Genomic DNA, 22900 nt, shown 5'->3' with positions numbered 1-22900 from the left:
GGGGGGGGGGGGTCCCAGCCTCCCCAACCCCGGATTTCCATATACCTTGGCCCCATAGACGTCCACTCAGGCTTGCAGTGCCCGTCTGCCACGATCAGATCAGCGCATTCTTTGTCGAGACACTTTTTTTCTCTAATTCTGGCTGGGCGCGGTCCGCGGTTGACAGGGGTCACGCAGATCTCCCGCTGGTGGCTCGACTCCATACCGCGAGCTGAAGTCGGGACGAAGCAGACCCTGCGGCCAGGCCTCATCCCGGCATCGATCATGGGGCACAGCGTAATCCTGATTCCAGAATTGCCAACTTTCCGGCTCTTTACCTATACGACGCGTACATGAAGGCTCTTCCCCATAGTGTAAGTCCCAACTTTTGTGAAATCTTTTTTCTCCCGGCCCTTCTATTCCTCATCTTGCCGAGAGAAATATAGGTACCTGACCTATTGTTAGTTTTGCTTGAGACATTTATGGCGGCAACCCCGTCGCATGGCGTGACTTTGTTCCACCTTTTTTTTCTATTTGGCTGCGACTCTGGGAGGCGGCCGACGGCTGAGGCTCGAGAAAAGCAAATGCCGGGCGCCAAATACTCATAATGGGACCCGCATTGTAATATCGTGCCAGTTAACCGGAATTTGAGTTTGCTGTAGAAGTCACGCCACAATTATGGTTGACATATTTTTCTTTCTCAAATTCTTTTTCTTCACAAATTTTGCGTTTCATGCTCAACCTACTTGGGCTTTACTAATCAAAACCCTTCATCCAGTAAGGTATTGGCAACTCGTTGACCACTTTCTCGTCTTCCCTCGATTCCAGGCCCTCATACAACACCCCATGTTTTCCGCTGCCTGCCTTACCATGGACATACAAACTGAACTCACCGAGACTGAACGGACCTGCATCGCGAAATGCAAGCCTGGTGCGTTGGCAGATACCCACCCAAATTGTTACCCCACACCCAGCCTCATCCCCCCACTGCTGGCGGGATCAACCTCGCGCATCCGGGTCCTTACGGCGTTGCAACTTCGTGAAGCATTCCGAGTGGGGTCAATGAACAGCACGAGAGAGACATAGCGGGGTGAGACCTCACCCGGGCCGGTCCAATTTTGTGCGACTGAGACCGGACCGTAGTCTCTGCCACCCGGGGAGGACAGAATGAATGGCCGCTTTTGTATGGCTGATGTAAGGAAAAGCGGCCGTCTCTTTCTTGTTCCCCCGGGTGTATCTGCACAGGCATACGAGTGGAGTTGCCACGGTGCCAAGGGTCATGTAAGTACTACTCTGTTTTACGACCAAACAACCAAACACCACTCGAAAGCCCACAAAGGGCATAGCAACTCCCTCTGCCAAAAATCTTCAAGTCTTTAAAACAGGCTAGTATGTCAAGGCAGAGTTGTAGAGATACCAAAAGGACCCGGTGCTCTCGATTTCCTCAACTCCGTGCCGTTTGCCAATAACGTTGTGCCGGCTCCTCCCCGGCTCCTCCCAGGCCCGGGGCCGCCAAGAGGCCTCGAGATCCACTTCTCGGGGATGTTGCGCAGAGAGTCTAATACTTTTCTAGCGCTCATTACCTAGCTTAGCATTGTGGAAGAATCATCTTGATAGTACGTAGTATGAGGAACAGGAGTGCCTAAGGCGCAGAGACACCCACTCAGAACGCGCGTAAAACCCAGTCAGGGAATCTTTTCGTACAAAGTCTCCGCTCATCTCCTCCGGGGGGCCCTGGGGCAAACAAAGTCCCGGAGCTCGGCGGCGCTTCAGACCATCCGGAAACAGTACACGGCGGAGCCCGGCGAGGTCCAGCGAGGTCCAGCCACACCCGATAAACTCCACAAAGCAAGGGCTCAGCCTTGCTTTGATGCCTCGCTTCCCGCCTCGTCTCGCTGCCTTTGCCATCTCAGCCGAGTAGACTGAGGGAAAACATCCTTGGGCCGACATCACCCGAGGAGGAAGGGGAGGGGGAGGGGGGCCCGCTATTTGATCCTGCAGCCTGCCGCAGTGGCCTGATTCCCCGAGCCCTCGTGGCCCCTTGGTGTATGGTCCATCCTTGTTGAGGTCAGGGAGCTCAAGCTCCAACTTTGCCCAAAGTCTCTTCAATAGTAAACATGGGATTTTTCCCTCCCGCGACAGACGGCAAATACGACAAACGTACCGGCCGCTATGCCTTACTCTTCCCATCTTCACATCTCTGTTAAGGAAAAGGCCATTAAGGATTACGTGATCATACATCACCAAGACTTCTCTCCCTTGCATCTCCCTTCCCCCCTTCTTCACCGCACTCACTTCTCTGAAAGGGGGCGGGAACGTTGTCGATCCTTCTCAGGAACATATGTGAGCATGATCTGATCCTAGGTACATTACATACGGATACTTACTTACGATTGGTCCGGTACCTTGGAAAAACGATGACGAGACCACATGTGCATACATGGACGTACATACTCTTGTCAATTTCCAATATGTCAATGGCGCATCTGCAGCTCGGCAAAGTGTCGATCAAACAAAGATCGACTCCCGCGGCTAAGAAACTCGGCAGTGGCCACCATGTGCAGTCTTTTTCAATGGGCAAGCTGCTCTCGGATAACAACCTTGACCAAAGCTGCAGACCAAGTCCTGTCCCACACGTACCGTATCCTTCTCACGGTATTCCATCACAGGGCGCTTGGGATACCGAGATTGCCATGTTCCGCGCAAGAAGAAGTATCATGGTGCTGCTTCGCACCGCATACAAGCAAGAGTTGTGTTACTTTGACGTCCGACGCATATTTACTCACTTGGCCTTTGCTTTGCTTATGGAAAATAAAATCACACCATGTTTGAGATTGATCTGTTCTTTTTGAACAAAATCGAGTGGGTATGAGGCCGAAAGGAATATCTCAACGAAGCATGGTGCTCCACAACCTGGCCCGTCTACACCGGTCGGAATACCGCAGTTGTACAGGGACTTTTGACCCCGAAATGGGTATGAACGAGGTGGAACGCAAGAGACGAAAAAAGAAAGCGCAACGGATACCTTGCCATGCAAGGCTTCTGCAATGTTGGCGTTCCGTAGTGCTCAATACGAAGGTCGTGCAGGAATAAGTCCGGCGTAGGCGTCAAGAAGAAAGGCAACGACAGGATGTCAACTCGAGTTGCGCTTGACTGCATTTAGAGTATTGAAACTAGCATCATAGGTCAATCACGTTGGTCATTGGTCCGCCGAGGCCAAGATCAAAAGAATTGCTCCCAAGCAAGTTATATAGTAGGTATCAATATTATATTTTAAGAAAAGGCTGCATTCGTTTGCCGCGCAACTCAGTGGCCGTAGTCCTCTATAATTAATCACATAAGAATAGACATTATACCTCCCTCAATCATCATCTACGACTTGAACGAAATCGTCGCGTTGGACTGTTGCAGCTTCTCAAGCTCATCCTTGAGGATATACAGACTCAACCTCACACCGGCGCCGCAGTACTCGGTGCTATTACCGGGACACGTGAACGAGCAGTCCTTGGCCGTCACGTTGGCGGCTGGCGTCGAGCCATCTGAGCCGCCCAAGTTGAGGGCGTCGCCGCACCAGCACTCGCGACCGTACTCGACGCCGGCGTAGTTCTTGTCGTAGCAAGCGCTCAGACACATGCCGATGGTCATGTTTTCGCGGTTGATGATCTGGGCGGGGAGAAGACGCCCGACCTGCGGCTCCGAGAAGCAGCCGTAGTATGTGAAGTTTTCGTTGCCGGTAGAGATTACTGGGCCGGTCGGTGTGGGGGTGGCGGAAGACGTTGATGTTGTGGTTGAAGATGTGGAAGTGGACGGGGCTGACGAAGTGGCCAGAACGGAAGAAGTGGGTGGGACTGAAGAAGTGGCCGGGGCTGACGAGGTGGCCAGGGCTGAAGAAGTGGTCGAGGTTGAAGAAGTGGCTGGGACTGTGCTGTTGGAGAGCGCAGTTGCTGAGGCCGATGAAGTGGCCAAAGTGGCCGGTGAGGTGGTGACCTGCTCCAGAGTAGGCGAGAAGGTTGAGTTGAGGGCCGATGTACTGAGCAGGCTTGTGGTTGACGTAGTGGACGAGGTAGTTGAAGCCTTAGCAGTCGCCGGAATGGACGAGTTACTTGCTGAAAGAGTGGCTACAACAGTTTCGGCGGTCACTTGAGCGCTAGAGATGGTAGAGTTGGACGCAGTGAAGAAGGCCGTTGTGCTGCTGGTGCTACCAGTCGGAGAGCCCTGTTTGTCGGCCGGAGTAGTCTCAGTTGCGGTGGAGGTTGCAGTTTCATTAGACGGAACCACCAAGGAGGCGAAGGCGGAGGCAGTAGTGGTAGCCTCAGTCGGTGTATTCGCGCTCACAGGCGAGTAGAGGTAAACCTGAAGTCTGTCTCCAGCACCGCAGAACTGAGTGCTGTCACCAGCGCAGGGGAAAGAACAGTCCTTCTGGTTTGCCGCGAGAGCGCTGCCAGTGCCAAATTCGTCACCGCACCAACACTCGCGACCGTACTCTGTACCAAAGTACGCAAGACCCTCGCAGAAAGCGCCGCAAGATTCGAGGGTCATTGAATCGTTGGCGTACGTGCGAGAAGAGAGAGCGCGAACACCAGTTCCTTCGGTATAGCAACCCTGGAAGAGCCAGTCGCCGACCCTCTCGTTTGCCGGAGGAGCGGTCGAAGTCGGAGCCGCTGATGTAGTTGTGGTAGCGCCGGTTGGGACTGCGTTCGTGGGTTCAGGCAAGGTGCCGTCGAGCTTGTATAGGTTGAGCCTGGAAGATCCACCACAGTACTCGGTGCTATTATCCGCGCAAGGCATGCTGCAATCGGCGGCATCGGCAGGAACTGAGCCGGTAGCAAGAGTGTTACCACACCAACACTGTCTTCCTGTTAGCTATCACGTTGACACAGTTCATAGACTTGAAATAGAATGACTCACCTCTCCTCCGTACTCCAAGCCGATATAGGTGTATCTGCTAGCGGCGCAAGTCTCGATACAAAGAGCGACAGTCTTCCCTGTTGTAGTGACCAGGTTTGGCAAGGCGCGCGTGTCCGCGGGCTCAGTGTAGCAACCCTCGCTCACATACTGCCCGACGCCAGGGTTCACCTCAGGACCCGAGGGGTCCGGATTCGGCGTAGGGGTTGTCGTGTTGCCGTCCCATTGAACCGAGTCAGCAAAGACCGAAATGTAAGCTCCGCCTTCATTCGCTCCAAATCCATTACCACCGCAGATCTGATTGAGATCGCCGCCGCAGTCAAAGTTGCAGTTGCGTTCATCGACCTTCTCAGTAGGGATCTTGGGGCCACCCCAACATTCAGTGTGGTACTGGGTACCGCAGAAGACGTACGCCTTCTCAGCACAAGCAGCTATGCACTTGGCGTTCGTGCTCGTGTCGTCGCCGTACAACTGGTTTGCAAGTTGGCGACCGGGGTTGTTCTCCTTGTAGCAGCCAATGTAGCGGTACTTGCCCTGGCCATCGCCTAGCAAGGGCGGTGCTTGCTCGGCAACAGCAGTGCACTCGAAAGTGAAGAAGTGCTTCTCAAAGTTGGGGTCATTGGTATTCATGGTCCAAGGAGCTGTGCCACTGTATGAATCGGTGTTCCACTGAGCCTTGGGAACAGTGCAAATCAAGGTGGCAGTGGCGCTCTCACCAGGAGCAAGAATAGTACCTTCAGCAAGGTCGACGAGGTTGGCAGCTTGGATGATGCCGTCAATGCCAAAAGGCGGCTTGGAGACAGTGAGGGAGAGCTTGACGCCGCCCTCAGTAGCATTATTGGTAACGCGGAACTTCAGAGCCCTAGAAGTGTTCTCGGTGACGTTACCAAAAGTGAAGTTCTTGGCCGCATCGTACTCGACCCATCCAGTGCCGTCAGGCGTCTGGAACTCGACGAGAGCTACGGGAGCGGGTCCTGCAGAACCAGCAATGGTAAACGCCTTGGTTCCGCCATCGGAGACAACCTGGAGATACGCGCCAAAGGTGCCACTGACAGAGGAGTCAAAAGCGATGCGAACGGTAACAGCAGTGTTGGCGGGGATCGTAGCCGGAACGTTGGTGAGGGTGAATTTGCCGACGGTAAGTGAAGCAGTGGCTCTATCCCAGCTGGTGAAGGGTCCCTGTGCGCTGGTCGTAGAGAATTGGACGTCGGTAATGGACAAGGCTGAGTTACCCTGGTTGGACAAGATGACGCTCTCATCCGTTCCGCCCTCTTGTCCGGCGATGACGCCTTGGAAAGTGATGGTCGGAGGCGTGATGGACAGCAAAGGGCCGGCGCTCTCACCAGTACCAGTGAGTCTGATATGGGTTCCTTGGCTGTAGCCCTCGGCCGTATTGGTCGTATTGACGACGATGTCGGAAGACACCAGACCAACGGTAGTAGGCTTGAATGAGGCGCCTATAGTGAAGGTCTGGCCAGCAGTCAGAGTAAGAGGGAGCGTGGGAACTCCGGATAGGGTGAAGTCTTCAGCCTCATCGAGGCCGACGTCTGAAACGGTGACGCCAATGACGGCTGTGCAAGTGATGGTGCGCGGGTCACTCTGAGAACCGACATTGACGACGCCAAATTCGTTGGTGGCCGTGCAGTTGATTGGTGTCGTGACTGGCGAGCCAAAAGCGTACAGGTAGCCTTGGGTGGTGCCTTGGTACATTATGCCATCACCAAAGACGGCTCTGGTGAACTTGGTGCTGCCGGGAACGCTGAAGGACTTGATCATGTTCAAGTAACCATCCTTGGGGACGGCTTCGAAGATTTTGAGCTGCGAACCCTGTACATCCAGCGTCCAGAGAAGACCAGTGCCAGCTTGGCCATTGAGAGTTGTGACAGTGCCGTGACTGACACCCAGAATGTAGGCGTTGTTCTGCGGGCTATCGGCAACCTTGGTGAAAGAGGGAACTCCGGCCTCACAGGAGAACTTGAAGACGTGGGTAGGGTATTGAATGACTACACTTGGTCAGTGACTTGCTTACTAAGTTGTGTATTGGAGGTAGATGAAAGTTTCCGCTTACCATTGATGTAGATGTAACCACCTTCACCGGGGTAGACACCTGCACCTGCGTACACAGAGTTCTCGTTCTGGTAGACCTGGATCACATCATCCAGGCCATTGGCGCCATTGCGATAGCCGCCCAAGTCGTCCAGGTTGAGCCAGTAAGTTTTGCCGCTCTTTCCAGTCACCACGCCAATGCGCTTGACGTCGCCACAGGAGAACGTGCTGGGCAGAATCTGCAGGGGACTAGTTCCCAAGTCCTTGTCGGCACCGTCGAGAGCTTGCTTCTCCCATGGCATGAAGAAATCGACCAGGCTCAAGCTTCCGTCGTCGTTGATCGTCATGTGAACCGCGGCCTCTTCCAAAGACGTCGGGGGCGTGCGGCCGTTGACGGGAATCGTGCTGAGTTGGGAGGCGTATCCGTTGCCGGTGGCGTAGAACAAGGAGCCGGCATCATCGGAAGCGAGACCACCGCCTGACATCCAGACCCCACCACCCTTGACGTCAACGGGAACACCGTCACCTTCAGTAGCGAAACGCTCGACGTTGGCACCGCTTGTCTTGTCAAAGCCCATGATCCAGCCAGTGAAGTTGTACTGAACGCAGTGAGAAGCGAATCCGGCGTAAATGTAGTTGCCAACGTGTAGGAGAGCAGGTCGTTGATGGTGGATGCCGCCATTGAAAGAGCGAATCGGGTTATTCTTGGCTACGATGCCTTCCAAGTTGACGGGGAAATTGGGTTTCTCGCTGAGGTCATTCACATCCAGGGCATGGAGGTAGTAACGTCCGGCAGGGCGTCCTTGGGCAACGCCGGTCAATGTCTGGTCGACGTACGTCTTGGAGGTGAGGTAGAGAGTGTTGGTAGTGGCATCAATTACACCAGTGGAGGTGACTCCGACGTGAGGTTCGATATCATAGCAGCCACTCAAGTCGAGAGACAGGAAGGGGATAGCGAGGTTGCGGGAAGCGACGATGCTGCCCGTCTTTGCATTAATTTTGTAGACATTATTTTGTGTAGTCGCGACGTAAACATATTGAGTGCTGTCGCCGTCGGGCGTATAAACGAGTGGCTGAGAAAAGATCTGCTCGGGGACGTTGCCGTAGCTACCGGGAAGAAGCGTACGGAAGAGCTGGCCGAACTGGGAGCTCCCCACGACGGAGGGGTCCATGTTGTGGTTTCTTCACGATGCGATGTCGCGTTAGGTCTCTTTTGTTTGATTTTCATGATTGATGACATTCCCCCACCGAGCGGATCGCTCCTGGTGCGATAAAAAGACGGTTGACGTTGGAGAGGGAGGGATGGGGGATATGCGGTTCAAGTGAATGGATCGTGTACTTACGTCTGGTACCCGGCTCTTGAATTGTCGCCTCCCCAGGTGATGGTGTCGGTTGAGGCCAGACCATTGGCAAGGCCAACGAGGGCCGTCATCACCCACGTCTTGAAAGCCATGATGAGGGGCTTGTGAGCTTCACTGGCGAGGTGGCCGGGTGAAGTTGTGGTTGTTTGGCTCTAAACGAAGGAAGCACAAACAGGGCGTGAGGGGATGGGAAAAAGCAGAATCTCCATCGGCCATGGGCAGAGATGGGAGGGCGGCTCTCGATATTATCTCTAAACTGGATCTTTGGCCTCGAGCGCGTTCGGCACCAAGCTGCGCCCACGGGCAACGACAAGGTGTGGGACCCATGCAGGGCCGACCCATGGATGATTGGCGTGGCATCAGCAGCCCACCCATGATGCATCGCAGCCCGGCCCGTTCTCGAAGGCTAGCGGACAGGGCCTCAAGTCCTAAACCACCCCGGACAGTCGGTCAATGGGGACGGAAGCAGGGGTCTGACCAGTGAGCCGGCGTCTTGTCACCAGGCCGTAGGAGCTGGGCAGGCTAGGTAGGTCTGGGATGCAGTGCGCGGCAAGGTATGCGCAGGCGAGGCCGGGGGTGGAGGGGGATGGACCAGTCCTGGACCAGTTCGAGACTGGCCTCGAGCAATATTATCATTGGCTTGGCCCCCTGCGCCAACGCCTTTGTCGCCATTGGGTTTCCTTCATGGCGCTGTCGTGCTGCAGCTATACGGATAGAGAGTACAGATACAGAGTGCGAGAGCCTTGTTCTGTGATCCGAGCTGCCGACTTGTCACTCGGGAAAGGACGACGGAACGGAAGGCGAGCAACCCCCCTCCCCTAACGTGACGATCGCAGTGAGCGGTACGGAGCCGGGAGACCTTGGTACCTAGTGTAGAAAGGCCGACGCCACCCTGCGAAAGGGAGAAGGGGCCAGCCTCGGCACTAGAAGGCGACACGAAGAATATGCTTGCTGCGATGCAACAACAACGTTGGGCTGGTACCGGTGCGATGCTGCAGTGACATGGTGGTATCTTTTATTGGGGATCGGCGGATGTATGCGGGCTGCGAACGCCACGCCGTCCGGTGTTTTGGGGCACACTAGGTACTTCAGGCCAAGGATTGGGAGCTCGAGAACGTTCGGATGGTTTTTGGTGACTTCGTCTGTCTGTCCCTGGCGGCTTAGACGGCGGACGGGTCATGGAAGACTCGGCATTGGCCCATGTGACACATCATGGGAGGCGTCGGAGGGCGGCCGGCGAGACGGGAGGGAAACGGCCGGTCGATACTTTCGGGAAAGATGGCGTGGAAAGTCAATTAACGCAGGGCGAGGACTGGTTGGTCACTGATGTGATGGATGGAAGGGATACGATTATTAGTCGATGGCCGAGGATGGGACTCACGGCTTCAAGGATTCAGGGATTGACGGATTGCGACTTGACAGTTGTGCGCCGCGATCTCGGTGAGAAGGGGCAGCGGCCGCGAGAGAAAGACATGATGGGCGGATGGAGGGAGTGCTGCTTGTGTGCTTGTGTTGGTGCCGGGATGACAGAGTTGTGTGTGGGCGAAGAAATGGGACTTTTTTGACGACTTTCCTGAAGGAGAAAGAAGCAGCATTTGATTGTGCCTGCGGAGAGGAGCGACTGCCTGCCAGTGCCTGCTGGATGCTGATGGGCCCAGATCAGATACGGTTAAAATGAGGCACCGTGGGCCGTCTCCATATAACCGACCCACACCGCCAGCTGCGCGCTGCGAGAGTGGCTCGGTTTAATCGCCGACGACCCGACGGGCCCCGCTCGCTCCACCCCAAGTTTCTTTGCTGGAGTCAACCGTCTTGCCGACGCTACCTAGGTACCCACGTACCTAGGCAAGTAAGGCCTTACCAGTGCTTGCCTTACCTATCGCCCTCCCTCCGTGCTCTCCTCCCTTGGCCTTTTCCCCTGTTTTTCATCTCAGTCTCCGAAGTTTCGCGTCTCCAATGCCCACTGTCATCGCGCAAAAGTGGTTCGTACCTTATGGTCCGAGTTATCCTTGCCTTATTGCCCACCTTGTTCATGTCCAACTCAAAATACCTCGTGGGCAGAGTCGAGCATTGACACAAGTCCGTCATTGCCCACACAAGCTCCCGAACGATCCTGCCTCTTCGTTGCAGGGTCTCGTGCAGAAGACCCCAAAGACTGGTAGCGAACACCGCCGCATCAAATAAAGCAAAGAACAACAACAAGCAGACAATACCTTAGTATCCTATCCAGCCTGTATCACCAACGGTTCGCCAAGGCCATCCGACACGCGCGCACACACACATCATCCCAAGAATCAATACCTCCAAGATCGTACAGCATGAGGCATGGTGCTGCTGCATGACTGCATTGCATCTAATCCCCAAAAGCCAAGGGCTGCCGCTGAAGGCTGTAAATAGCACTCTCCGAGCAACCTGACATGCAGCTGCCTCTAATCTCCCTCAAGCCTAGCGTCGCCGACACGCTAGACTCGTTGGTGTCCTCCACTGACAGAGACAGGTCCAAAGACACACTCTCCACGTGTAACGTCCCTGTTCCTGGCTTGCCTCGTCCTGGTTACTCTGTTCAGTCTCTGGTGCCAGTTTCTCCTCGAGTGGACTGATTCACTGATTCATTGACTGACTGACTGACTTGATGTGCCGTTAGCTCGAGAGATGGCGCTCAAGAGCCCAACGCCCCATTCGTTTCAGGCCGGCAAAGAAACACCACATTATGTACAAAGCACCAACGAGGTAATCCAGGAACAGATCGGACCCAAACATGCCGCTACCTGTTAGCCAGACGCCACTCATGCAAACTCAAGCCCTGTCCCTTTCGGGGTCCCTCCTGGGGTACACTCCTCACGAAACTCTGTCAAACGAACGGCTCTGTCACTCTGAATTTACCAGCCTTACCCTTAAATAGACAGATGGACGGACAGACGGACAGAAAGATACCTCGACCAAGAGCCTCCTTGCGCCTCTCGTATTGATCCTATCCCACCGCCAACGTCTCTCCTTACCTGTACATTGTCCCTAGCTGTTGTATTTTTGCTTTTCTTCACCCCATCTCCTATTAGTTCCTATAATCTCTCGTCCATCTCTCACTTTTCCCCATTTCCGGTCTCAGTTTGCGTACTCCTTGGCAAACCCCAATTTGGATTGCGCCTGTTTCCCCATTGCGATCACCTCTTGTTTTCGGCCGGGACTCACATTTGTCTCAACTCTTGTCTCATTGGTCCCCTATTCTTGTCCATTCTGTCTTTCCCCCTTCTGACTTTCCTCCGGCCATCTTCCGCCCGGACAATACCCAGCCCCGCCAAGAGCTTGACAAGCCTGACTTGCAGGAGACCATTGATTCCGTGCCTTGGGGACAACTGCGGCCCGTCATCAAAAAGCCCTCACCAAGTGAGCAACCTCGGTCGGCGAGAATGAGGGAATCTGTTCAAAGTTTCTCCGTTTCGTTTCCGTGACTTCTTTCGTCGTGCCTTACCACCTGCCTAAGGAAGACTCAAGAGGAGGATGATCTTCTTCTCATCAGGCCACATCATCTCACGAACCTCATCTCCTCATGCACTCCCTTTCTTTAACCTCAGCTCCTCTATATTACCTACATTACCTACATCCAAAACCCCCCAACACCCCCCGGCTCCCCGTCTTTCCCCAAAATCAACCACCAACAAACGTCGGCTCACATCCGCATCACGGGCCGGACGGCACGGAGATCGGAGGGGAAAGGGCCTGCGACAAACCAAAGCCGCCAGCGCTGTCTCGCACCTCGTAAATCAGACATAAGTCGACGCCTCATCGCGACCTCACGGTGAGGCGTCAAGGACACTGACCAAGTGACGCCCCAAACTTTTCTTCTAGTTGACTCGCTCGCGTTTTCGCTCAGACGCCGAATTGCTTGTCTGCCCTAGCGTTTTTTGAATTTCTTTTTATTTTCCTATTCTAGGTGCGTTCGTCCCAAGGGGGCGGATGAACCGGCAGAACTAGGTAGGCTAGCTGAACAGCTGAACAGCTGACATTTTGGGCAGTTTGGGACGGAGACCAGCAAAAGACAGAGACAGCGACGACAGCTTCATACGCGTCCTTTTGGTCCCTGCGCTTGTGGCTGTCTTGCAAGTTTCTTGCGCACCTGTTTTGCTGATGCCATGTACTCGAGTGAACGTGGACTGAATGCGGGCAGTGCCGATTGAATCAGCCGACCTTGCCGTAAGAGGGCGCGGCTGCAGACTGCTGCAGAGATTGCAGGCACCTCACAGTCTGATCATGCGGTCAGCACGACCCTTGGAACCTGCTTATCAGAGCGTCTCACTGCCAAGTGCCTGGACCAAGTGAGCCGATGGGGAGTTGAGGTCCGGCTGTCTGATGGTGTTCATATTTTTTGACAACCTTGATCTGATGGAAAGGGCATGTACTGTGTTACATTGCAAGATCTGTCATAAGCGATGAGTGCAGTGCGTATTCTCCCTCGACGCTCCCTGCATCCCGTTACGATTGACCGGTAGGTGAATCATCTTGATACACTCGGCCCACGGTCCGTTGAAAGAAGTTGTCTGCCGACGTATTGCGCGTAGCCTCTCGGTGTTGCTGCAACGCCCATGTATCGTAGTGTTCCTCCCCCAGCTCTTCCAGCAGCGACAGAAAGCGGTACCCTAAATCCTCAAAGTCCACCACCAAAGGTTCAGCTCCGGAGAGGGTGCAGGGGTTGCTATGGTAAAAGAACAGAGGTAGAGGTCGGTCCGAACGTAACCAAGTAAGAACAAGAGGAACTTCCGGACGAGGGTAGCAGCGCAGAAGCTCATTTTTTCGCGGCCTGCTGAGATTCAATGGTCCAAATCGCGTGACTACTTTCTGCTCGTCGACCAGTTTTGGAATGTTCTCTGCGCGATTGAAGGGTGCGAGAAGCAGTTCCGGGACGCCAACGCGCTTCCATTTCCCTCCGAACGGAAAGGCATCCCAGTACAAGGGCAGGATACGCTGTCTCACCATGGCCCATTTCTTATTCCAGTCGATGAACTGGATGTCGAGATTTCCTATGTTGAGGGAACCGAGGAAATGTGCCACGTCGTGGGCCTTTGCCCAATGACAGAGGAATGGAACCTGCCACTGGCGCCAGAACTTTTCGCTGTCATAGGTAGGTTCACCTTGGTGCTAGGGCAGGTAGTCAGTGCTATGTTCAATCATAGTCTGATGGAATGGGCATTGAGGAGACCCTTAAAGTCAAGTCGGAGATGGATTTGGATACAGTAGAGAAATGGCATACATCATTGTTAAGCATCATGAAACGGAAATCGCCCGTATTCCTAGGGACATGTTGTGGGGAGTACCACGGCGCGTCGACTGGGAACCACGGTCCTCGAAACTCGACAAAGACGTTGTTGATCTTGGCTGCGCCCCGGAGCTCGTCGAACACGGGGTTGTCCATGTTGTTGATGTGAAGGTAGCGCGGCGCCGGAAAATCTGTGCTGTGGGAGCTATGCGAAGATGCAATGGTGATCCACTGGTCTTTTCGACAAGTTGCTGTAATGCGGATCGTGAGGCATGGTACCTCGTCCGACTTGTTGCGGGGGAACAAGTGCGGCGCCAGTTCTTTGGCTGTCTGCTTGCAGGTGTTAAGGAGGCCCATCACGGGCTGCTCGTCGCAGTTGAAATCAAAGTCGACGGGGAGAGGCTCGGCGACCATGGCCCAGATGGTGTTGCGGAGCTCTGGGGGCAGCCGCAATAAGGGCGGTTGCTGGGCTGTGAAGCCTCCCATGGTCAAGCCGCTATATTCTCGATATTTTCGATGTGAAAATGACGGCAGAATCGGATTTCTGGGCGAGTTTGATCAAGGAAATGGCGATTTGTTGGAATCAGAAATTGAAGACAAGAGTGAATGAGGCATCCTCGTTTCAGTCATCGACAAGCACTCAGCTTCAGGTTCAGCCTGGAATGGATCACACATTTTAAGTGGGTGCTTTTTCCCCGGATCACGTGATGTCTGGGATGCCTGGTGTAAGATCTCATGGGAAGGAAGCATCACAGGTATTGCACTTGCCTCATTTCACTATAGGTAGGTACGTCAAATAAATGACCTGAATTTTCATTCTCTTTTTCTCTCAAGTAATTTTTCTTCCTCAAGGGCTTCGTCAACAGCCCGATGCTACACAAACATCTACCTTCTGGCATCCACCAGACCACCGTTGATGACTGATGAGCTATAAATGAGGTGAACTACCCCGGTATTTCACCTTGTACTTGCAGCTTGTTTTCCACGCTGAGAAGAAAGCAACTGGATTGTGTACGAAAGAGGAGAACTCTGACCAGAAAAAAACAAACAAAGGTGAGAATGACGCCCGGTTCGACTCATTAAAAGCTAATCGATTCGTATTTTGATAGAACTTCACATGTGACAGGTCGGTCCTTGTTTTCTTGGTTTACCATTATCAACTGCGACACAACATCACTGCAATATTCAAGTCAGCCCAGCACATCTCACAGGAATGGCCCCAACGCCGCTGCTCCAGAAGCTCCCTGGAGAACTGCGCAATGAGATATGGGCGCTGGTTTGCGCTCCTCCCAAGCAGCAGCGACGAAAAGAGAAAGACAAACCCAAACCATTGGCCATTCTCAACTGCTCCCGACAAATCTCACGAGAGGCATCGTCAATTGCGTTCCGCAAAAGTGCAAGAGGGCACATCCCTCACCTCAGCATCCTCATCACGGCAACGTGCCAGAAGAATGCCTGGGTGACCTTGACAGCCGAGCCTGTGACAGGCGGGCCCTTCGCCAACCGATTCAACCCAGTGCACAGCTTCGACATCAACAATATGGACAACCCAGTCTTCGACGTTCTTCGTGAAGCTCGACAGATCAATGAGATCCACATCCACTTCAACGGTCCAGTATTCGCCGACGAGCCACTGCATCACTATCAGCTTCGAGGTAGATCCGTAGCCCGATTTGGAAACAAGCCCATCCATGACGTCAAGGGCTTCTGGAAGCAATGTGATGTCCCATTTCTCTGTCACTGGGCGAAAGCTACAGATGTCGCTCAGTTCATTGGGTCACTCAAGAGCATTGGCAAGCTCACGATCTACTTGAACAATTGGCAGCTGCTCCCCCACCGACAAGATGGCAAGCACTGGAAATATTGGCAAGCTGTTCCCTTCTACAAGTTGACCCAGGAACCGGACCTGCGAATTCCGATTCGACTTTTCAGACTGCTCTTTGAGGCTTTCTTGGACGAGGAGCATACCCCCAATCTCGTCATCAAGGAGTGCAAAACTGGCTTCGGCCGCATCATCTTCCCTCAGAAGAACCACGCTTGGCAGATGTCTTTGTTATCCATTGAACCTCCCATGTGCAAACATGGAGATGGATGGGCTGACTTCCAGGAGGGGCTCGGACCGATTGAGAGACCATTTCCTTCCGGAGGAAGACCCTTTGTCGACCCTGGAAGTCTCTTGAATGCGTACAAGTCGCTGCTCGATCAGCTGAGTGACGACAATCACGACGTTGGGGCTCTTCGACAGCATCAGGCGACCACATCCAGATCGTCAACTCGGAATTTCTTCCATCGACTGCGAGATCACGAGGACCACCCAGTCCCTACGCCTCTAATGAGATTGACCCAGAAGGCCTTGCAGCGCGAAGCAGCAGAGAGGGATAAGCATCGAGAGGAGGATCAAGGTGATCCGAAGGGATTCAAGGGAAGTGATTGAGTATCAAGTATACTTTGGCACAGTGGTATTGGACGTCCGAAATGGGGCAAGTGGAAATGTACTTCCTTGGGAGTTGAAGTCGACGTCAGCATTCATACAGCCAAAGCAGGGTAACAACGTAACAACAAGTTCAGGACAGTTTCTCTGTAGTGTTTTCACCATCAAATAGTGACTAGGAAACAGAGAATCAATCGTTCGTCTATAGATAGTTTCCCTACTTGGTTTCGAAGCAGCCCTACAGTAGTAGCTACCACCACGCATGGCCGCGTCGATGCATCTAGAACGTAGTCCATCAGGCTTGCTCAAGTCCACCTTGACCGGTCTGCATTACCCTTCCTGATGTCGACGGGCTGTTACCTTCCCAGGACTCCTCAACCGCTCCATCTCAGCTCGATAAGCTGCTGTGAAGCTCTTTTCGAATGATGGTCAATCATGAAGAGCAACAAAAATACACACCGATGAAGGCCCCTGCCGAAGTCCCCTCCTGGGGCTTCCAAGATAATTGTACGAAGATCCGCGGTGATGGGAGCAAGAAAGCAGTCTTCTGGGCCTGCTGCAAAAATGACTCATGGCTGCGGAATCTTGGACCGCTTCCAACTGGGCCAGTGTGTCGGGAAAACCTAGGAAAAGCTTATTTCGCGGAAGAACGCGGACTACTGGCGCACTTGTGAGGACTGCGGACTGAAAGATCCGGAGAGACCGACAATATACCGCTGCAAGTTGCTGGCCGATGCCTAGACATGGAACGGAGTATGGGCGTGTTGAGACTGAGAACGAACTAGTAAGTTGCGGGGAGAAAACTCAATGTCTCGTGGTTCAGTGAGCGGGAGCCAGAATGCAGTGCCAAAGATAAGGTACGTATAGAATGATTTCATCGGCAACGACTACAGCAGGTGGGTTTGTTCCGGGATTAGGGAGGAACGGAACTGGGGAAACTACACCAACAATTTCCCTTGGTCGGACTACACCAGTCACAGAGTGGTCTGAATTATCCAACAATCATAAGCGTGCAAAATCTTTGCAATAATCCTCCGACCTCCATCAACCTTGATCAACGGGCGAAAGTCCGTAAACGCCGGCGCGTCGGGGGTGTTCTCCATGTCGACCTTGACGAGAGAATCCGTCGGAATGATGCCTATGACATCGTATCGGGTCTTGAAAAAAAGCGCTCGTACCTCATGTGCCCAAGAATGCATGGAGGTTGTTGTAAGAGCCTGGCAGAGGCTGCCGTCAGCTGGCGCTCTCAACCTGTTATCGTGGTTACCTTGTGACACACAAGGTCGAGTAGGGCGCTGTCCGCTTTCACAACACTATCGACATGATACCGAACGGTCTTGGTGACGTGTTCGTGGTCTGAATTGGAAATAGCTGTGGTAGTTTTAGACCTGTTGAGCAGGTTTCTTTGGTCGCCGTAGCTTGATGAGTCGGTGATCTCGCAAGGCAGACTTGATTCTTTGAAGTTTTCGTTCTGCTGCCTTATTAGCCTGTCCGGCTTGAAAACTCTATTGAATATCCAACATTGCAAGCAAAAATCAAGTTGGCTTTCACATTCACAGTTGCTTTCCAATCAAGATCCGTGGATTATCAGGTTTTTTTTCTCATGTCAAGATAAACACCTTGATGGCATCAACATAAAAGACATCGGAGGGACAAAGATCTTACAAACCCCGGCCAAAGACCGAATCCGTAGTGACGCAGCTACTAATCATCTCGGAGGGATCCACCAAATGCTTATAATACGAGCGGGGGATGTAAAGCATCTCATCCCCACGTCGTGCTCTGATATTGTATCTAGGCGTACGTAGTAGGCTAGGTGTTTTAAAGCCCTCTAGGAACAGGGTTAGACTACCCATGATATATCTCAAGAACGATTCTACGTGTGACTCGCAAGTTCTGTGGAATACATTTCTCTGTCTTCTTTTTCTCTCTGCACAGAAATGCGGCACAGTGACGGCATCTATACGAAACATTGCGGAGGGTAGTAATTCATTTCTTGGTGCAGGGTATCTCTGCTTGGCTAGTGTTCGCGGGCTTATCGCCATACCGTACAACATACAAACAGATTCCTCGCTCTTGGAATGGTTCTAGGAGCGGTTCTAGTGTCCGCAAGAACCAGCGGATCCCCCTGGCACATGAGCTGATCAAGAATCAGGATCGCGACTCACAACTGTCTGGGTAGATCAAAACTTACCCTCGCAATCAGCCCCCAAACAGCAGACGTTGCTTCCAACCTGACATGCGCCTATTTTCGAGCTAGTTAGCTGGCTAAGTCGAAGTTTTTGGAGCTCTTCGTTCCATCCTAGAGCAGGACGTTCAAAGTCAGATGGGATAACGTGGTGGAGACCTACCACCAGCTTGGACGCAAGCTGATGGGAACATGTCGAATTAGTCAAGATTCGCAAACGCAAGAATGAATAAAGGATTTTAAGTAAATTGGGAGTAAACATACCTACAGCACCCAAAGAGAATGTGCTCATGACGATGAGGACTGAGGCGATGTTGAACTGCATTTTGTCTTGAAATGTAAGAAAATAGACGGTGTTGTGGAAGGCGGCTTGGGGAATGTGGAATGAGACAATGAGATTGCAGATAATGATGGTTCTTCCTGTTTCCTGGAGAGAATCACCGTGGCAGAAGACGCAGCCTACTTATAGCCTTGAGAGTTATATGCATTCAACGGCTGCTTCTCCATCCAAGTATCCGGGCACCGCGGGCTCGTGGAAGGCTACGCCGACCTTCAAGATGTTCTGCTGACCTGAGTCGACGGTTTTCTATTTGACTTTCAGACAAAGTGGATATGCTCATGATTCAGTTGTTGATTTGGTGGATCGTCGTGGAGCAGCTACGCCCCAAGTATCATGATATACAGCTAGATCACCCTGGGGTTCACTGGTGGATAATAGATCTCGGTCTCTCTTCCTCAGGTCCCGAGAAAACGATGCTTAAAAGTTTCATACCCGCATGATGGGAAAATCGGACCCATGACGTCGCCACTCAGACGGATGGCTGCAGAAGAATGACGTTGCCAGTCAGACGGGTGGCTGTAGAAGAATGGCTTTTACCATAGGTCCGGATACCCGTGTGAGGATTATGCATGTCAAGATACTTTGGGTCGCGCATTATTTCCCGCAAAACGCAAAATGCAGCCAAGGTCGTGAGTAACGCTGTCGACCCTCGCTAGCTGCCTGGTTGGGTGCGTAGCGTGTCCCCTGTTGTCGAGCAGTGCTTGGTAGAATACTCTCTTAGAAGATCTTGGTGATGTGCTACAGCTTTCCGTAATAGTCTTGCAAAACTTGCATAACTGATTTGTCAAGCCTCTGAGACCCAGTCTTGTTATTTGTAGAGGCTGTAGGGAATACTGCCATGGTGATCACGTTGAACTCTGTTACAAAAGAGATTGAACAGCAGAGTCATGCCTCGTGAATCAAGCTTTTAGTAAGAGGAGCCGGCCGGGCGGTTTACACCTCACCTTACCCATCACTGCCACCATATCTCGGCTTCTCGGCTGAGATGTGGTGGGACGGAGGGTGGAGTGAGGTCAGGGGTCTGCTACCGGCTGGACTCGGCTGAAACCCTGCAATAGACCGAAGATTCCCTCGGAACAATTGGAGGCTTCTGAAGACCTTCTGAATAAGGTAGATGATGAAATCTGGATCATTCTTGCTTATGGAAGCTGTGGGGCAGACATTTGCATTCAGGTAGGTAGTCAGCCACATTGAAAAGAGGTATTCTTTGGACGTTGCTTGGAAGCACAATTTGACATGAAGAATGCATTTCTTCTGCCTATCTGTATGTGGTTCTTTGAATCATGGTACGAGGGCTTCGTATAAGTTGCGAGCATGCGTCTCTGAATCACATGTAGTACGAAGGCTCCGTATAAGTCGCGGAAATACTAGTGGGTCCTTGAATTATGGTACGAGGGCTTCGTATAAGTTGTGGACATCCTTGCTATTCGTATTGAAGCCGAGTTACTCATCCGCTCTCCACAGTTCATACTTTCAGGCGGCCGCGGAAACCAACTTTTGGCCGCGCCGATTACTTGATGCATTGAGTAAGCTGAATATCGGAATCTCCATTATCCCGTGTACATTGAATAGGGCCCGGCTTATGCGACGCTCAATTCGTACATAATTCATGATGTCATAAGTCAGAGCACACAGCAGGGCGTATATAAAGTGGTTTGGAGGAGCTTGAATTGCTTCAAAATAAAGGAGCATAAGTTGTGAGTGTACAAAGCTCGTGGAGGATGTCACATGAAAAGACGTCTGTTAGACTGAAACCATCGTGCTTGACATAGGGATGTTTCCTGACGTGTACAATATGTTGTGTTATGGCTTATATGTGTCTTACCTTAGACGGGATTAGTTTGATCTGATTCCGGATGCGAGGTACGAAGACCAGCGCTTCACTCAAAGCAACTCCAACAACTACTCAATCAGCTTACTTTGGAAATATCGCCAGTCAACCAACCAAGTGTGAGGCTCAAGTTGAGTTTGTTGATTTGGCTAGAAGAATTCCCCCCTAGTTGGATTAATTATTTTTTTAAAAGCAAGAAAGAGGTCGAAAAATGGGAACTCAAAAAAAGAAAAGAAATGGAGAAGAAGAAAAACCGGCGCTTTTAACGTTTTGAACGCGTCCCTACGTGTTTAAAAGCGTTTCATTTACGAATCAATTTTGATAGAAAACGCCTAATCAGCTTTCTAATCAAGTTTCAGAAAATCGACAGCCAACCAACCGACTATTGGGCCAAAGTTGAGTATGTTGCTTTCAATGAAGCGCCGACGAAGACATCGCTCAAACATTCGGCATCTGAGTTCGGAGTCAATTCCTCTTGCGTTGATGTTGAGCTACACCATGCCGCATGCGCGTGGCATCAGATCCTGCGGAGATTACTGTTGCGATATATTCTTCCCCTTTCATGGCACAAATCTAGGTGATGACTTCTCAGTTCGCAAAAGCAATAATGACAGCTCCACCGCTTGGGCCAGAAAGGATGGTTTCGGCTATTTTTCTCCCCGACCGCACATCAGGACTGACTTTTCGTTTTCTCCCCCTGAAAATCCCTCCTTCTATTGGAAAAAGACTTTCCTTAGGGGGAAAGTGCGCAAACCTAATCTCAACGACCGATGCGGCCAATGATTCCTTTGAAAATAGAAGAGATCTTAACTTGACACCGGGCCATACTCGAATGCCTCGAGGCACTTTCGCCTTTGCGCGATGTCCAGCTCAGGGAGCTTTGCAGCGATAGAACTCGAAACGACGCATTTGTGCAACGTATGGACGAGACTGCACGGATCTAGAGCGAGATCGAAACCTCAAGAATACTCACCGAGAGTCTGGGAGCCAGATTCGACTTTATCCTGTAGCTTTTGGTGGTAGAGCTCTTATACTGGATTTTTCCGAATGGCATATCATGCTAGAGGCCGTACGCTGAGACAAAGTACCATGGAGGACTGAAAATGAGCCTCATGACACCGCGTTTCATCACCTCTCTTCCGGCGACTTCTGAGCATCAATGACCGACTGACTGAAGAATACAAGAGTTTTTCATGTATATCGCATCCCATGAAATCGACAAGAAAGAAATTGTCTTGTACGAGAGCTGACGAAAAAGATGCTCACCTGAATAATGTCTGGGCGGCATTGTACTCTCACGAATGTTGCCGGAAAGGAAGGGCGGTATCTTTCAGCACTGAGTTGTGTTTTAAAGCCTTAGGCGTTTAGATGACACACCATGGTATTCGCGAAGACTGAAACCGGGAAAGCACATGAGGACTTTGAGGATGGATATGGAGCGACGCATACGCCAAAGGACTCAACACCGTGACGTACCTGAACAGGTGGCCACTGATTGTAACGCTCGATCATATCCAGTTCTCGTAGTCCCCATCAAAGATCCTCCTCTAGCTATTGAGTTGGAATGGGGAGACTGTGTAGGAGTATAGCCTGGGGGCTGGAAGATGGGAAAAGGCTACGATGGGCTACTGCGAGTTGGCCTTGCGGAACTGCATGATTTGTAACTCTATTCCAATTTTAATTTTTCAAAACTCTGCAAAAGTTGGACCTATTTGGTTTGCTTGGGGATGAGCTTCCGGTCGTGCTACGACTTCATAAAATATGGACTCACGATGCAGGCAGGCGGGTTCAAGACGACTAGAGTGAAGAATTGTCTCTAGGACAAGATCCTCTTTGCCAAAATGCGAAATTTATTCTCATTGTTTTATAGTGGTAAGGCTATGTATGATGAAATTAGATAGCCGAGGTCAATGTCGTCATATCGACGAATAATTCATGCATCGATCGACCTTTTTCTTTGGTTGAGGTCAGTCACAGAGCGGTGCCATTGTGCAATGTTTTGTCAGCCAGGTGCTACGAGTATTTCTTTGACCGCCCCATAAGAAAACTTATGAAATTTGCATTCTACGCAGGTCTGATTTCGGGATCTGCCAACTTTCTCGCCTCTTGAAATGTGTATCTCCGATGACTAATGCTCCCATCTATATTTGACCATCATTTTCATTTCAATTTCTCGTTCGCACATGATATGAGCCCCGGCGTTTCCCAGAAATTTGAAATCTGGAGATGAAATGCAACTGGACCTAAAGATCCTAAAAATTTCGATGTATTAACTTAACCCTCAGCGGAACATACTGCACAAGAGCTCTTTGGAGAATTTTTCGACCGAATTTTTCTTAAGCATTTGCGAAATCCTAGGCGTAGCTTTACCTGATCCTTTGGAGTCAAGTCTCGCGGCACTATATCTAGCATCACAGCATTCGCAAGCTATTGAAACCTCCGTGCGGTATCCTCAGTTCCAATGCAAGGTTGACGAACAAAAATGCAAACTAGGGAACATGGCAAGGTTTCTAGCAACAATCAAGCGGAGACAGCCTCAACCTAAGAACGTCAGAGAATTTGATCCTT

At 51.8% G+C, this 22900-nt stretch overlaps 4 protein-coding genes across 4 annotated transcripts; 1 reads left to right on the top strand and 3 right to left on the bottom strand.

Moving 5' to 3' along the window:
- Positions 1–3351: 3351 nt before the first annotated feature.
- Positions 3352–8383, bottom strand: CORC01_03026 (WSC domain-containing protein; the record flags this gene model as incomplete). Its single annotated transcript, XM_022614676.1, has 4 exons — positions 3352–4827; positions 4888–6887; positions 6953–8112; positions 8274–8383. 4 exons carry the CDS (start codon positions 8381–8383, stop codon positions 3352–3354), a joined length of 4746 nt encoding a protein of 1581 aa, XP_022478977.1.
- A 4378-nt stretch (positions 8384–12761) lies between these two features.
- CORC01_03025 (uncharacterized protein) lies at positions 12762–14028 on the bottom strand (the record flags this gene model as incomplete). The annotated part of the gene is made up of 2 exons (XM_022614675.1): positions 12762–13424; positions 13537–14028. The coding sequence occupies 2 exons, from the start codon at positions 14026–14028 to the stop codon at positions 12762–12764; spliced, it is 1155 nt and encodes a 384-aa protein (XP_022478976.1).
- A 727-nt stretch (positions 14029–14755) lies between these two features.
- Positions 14756–15976, top strand: CORC01_03024 (uncharacterized protein; the record flags this gene model as incomplete). Its single annotated transcript, XM_022614674.1, has 1 exon — positions 14756–15976. The coding sequence occupies one exon, from the start codon at positions 14756–14758 to the stop codon at positions 15974–15976; it is 1221 nt and encodes a 406-aa protein (XP_022478975.1).
- Positions 15977–16947: 971 nt separating this feature from the next.
- CORC01_03023 (uncharacterized protein) lies at positions 16948–18486 on the bottom strand (the record flags this gene model as incomplete). Its single annotated transcript, XM_022614673.1, has 5 exons — positions 16948–17190; positions 17253–17444; positions 18033–18113; positions 18168–18218; positions 18430–18486. The coding sequence occupies 5 exons, from the start codon at positions 18484–18486 to the stop codon at positions 16948–16950; spliced, it is 624 nt and encodes a 207-aa protein (XP_022478974.1).
- Between the last annotated feature and the right edge of the window lie 4414 nt (positions 18487–22900).

The sequence above is a fragment of the Colletotrichum orchidophilum genome (genome assembly GCF_001831195.1).
Source record: "Colletotrichum orchidophilum strain IMI 309357 chromosome Unknown Scaffold_17.1, whole genome shotgun sequence".
Lineage (NCBI taxonomy): Eukaryota > Fungi > Ascomycota > Sordariomycetes > Glomerellales > Glomerellaceae > Colletotrichum > Colletotrichum orchidophilum.
Note: the sequence above shows the minus strand (reverse complement) of the source record. Positions and strands in the feature narration are given on the sequence as shown.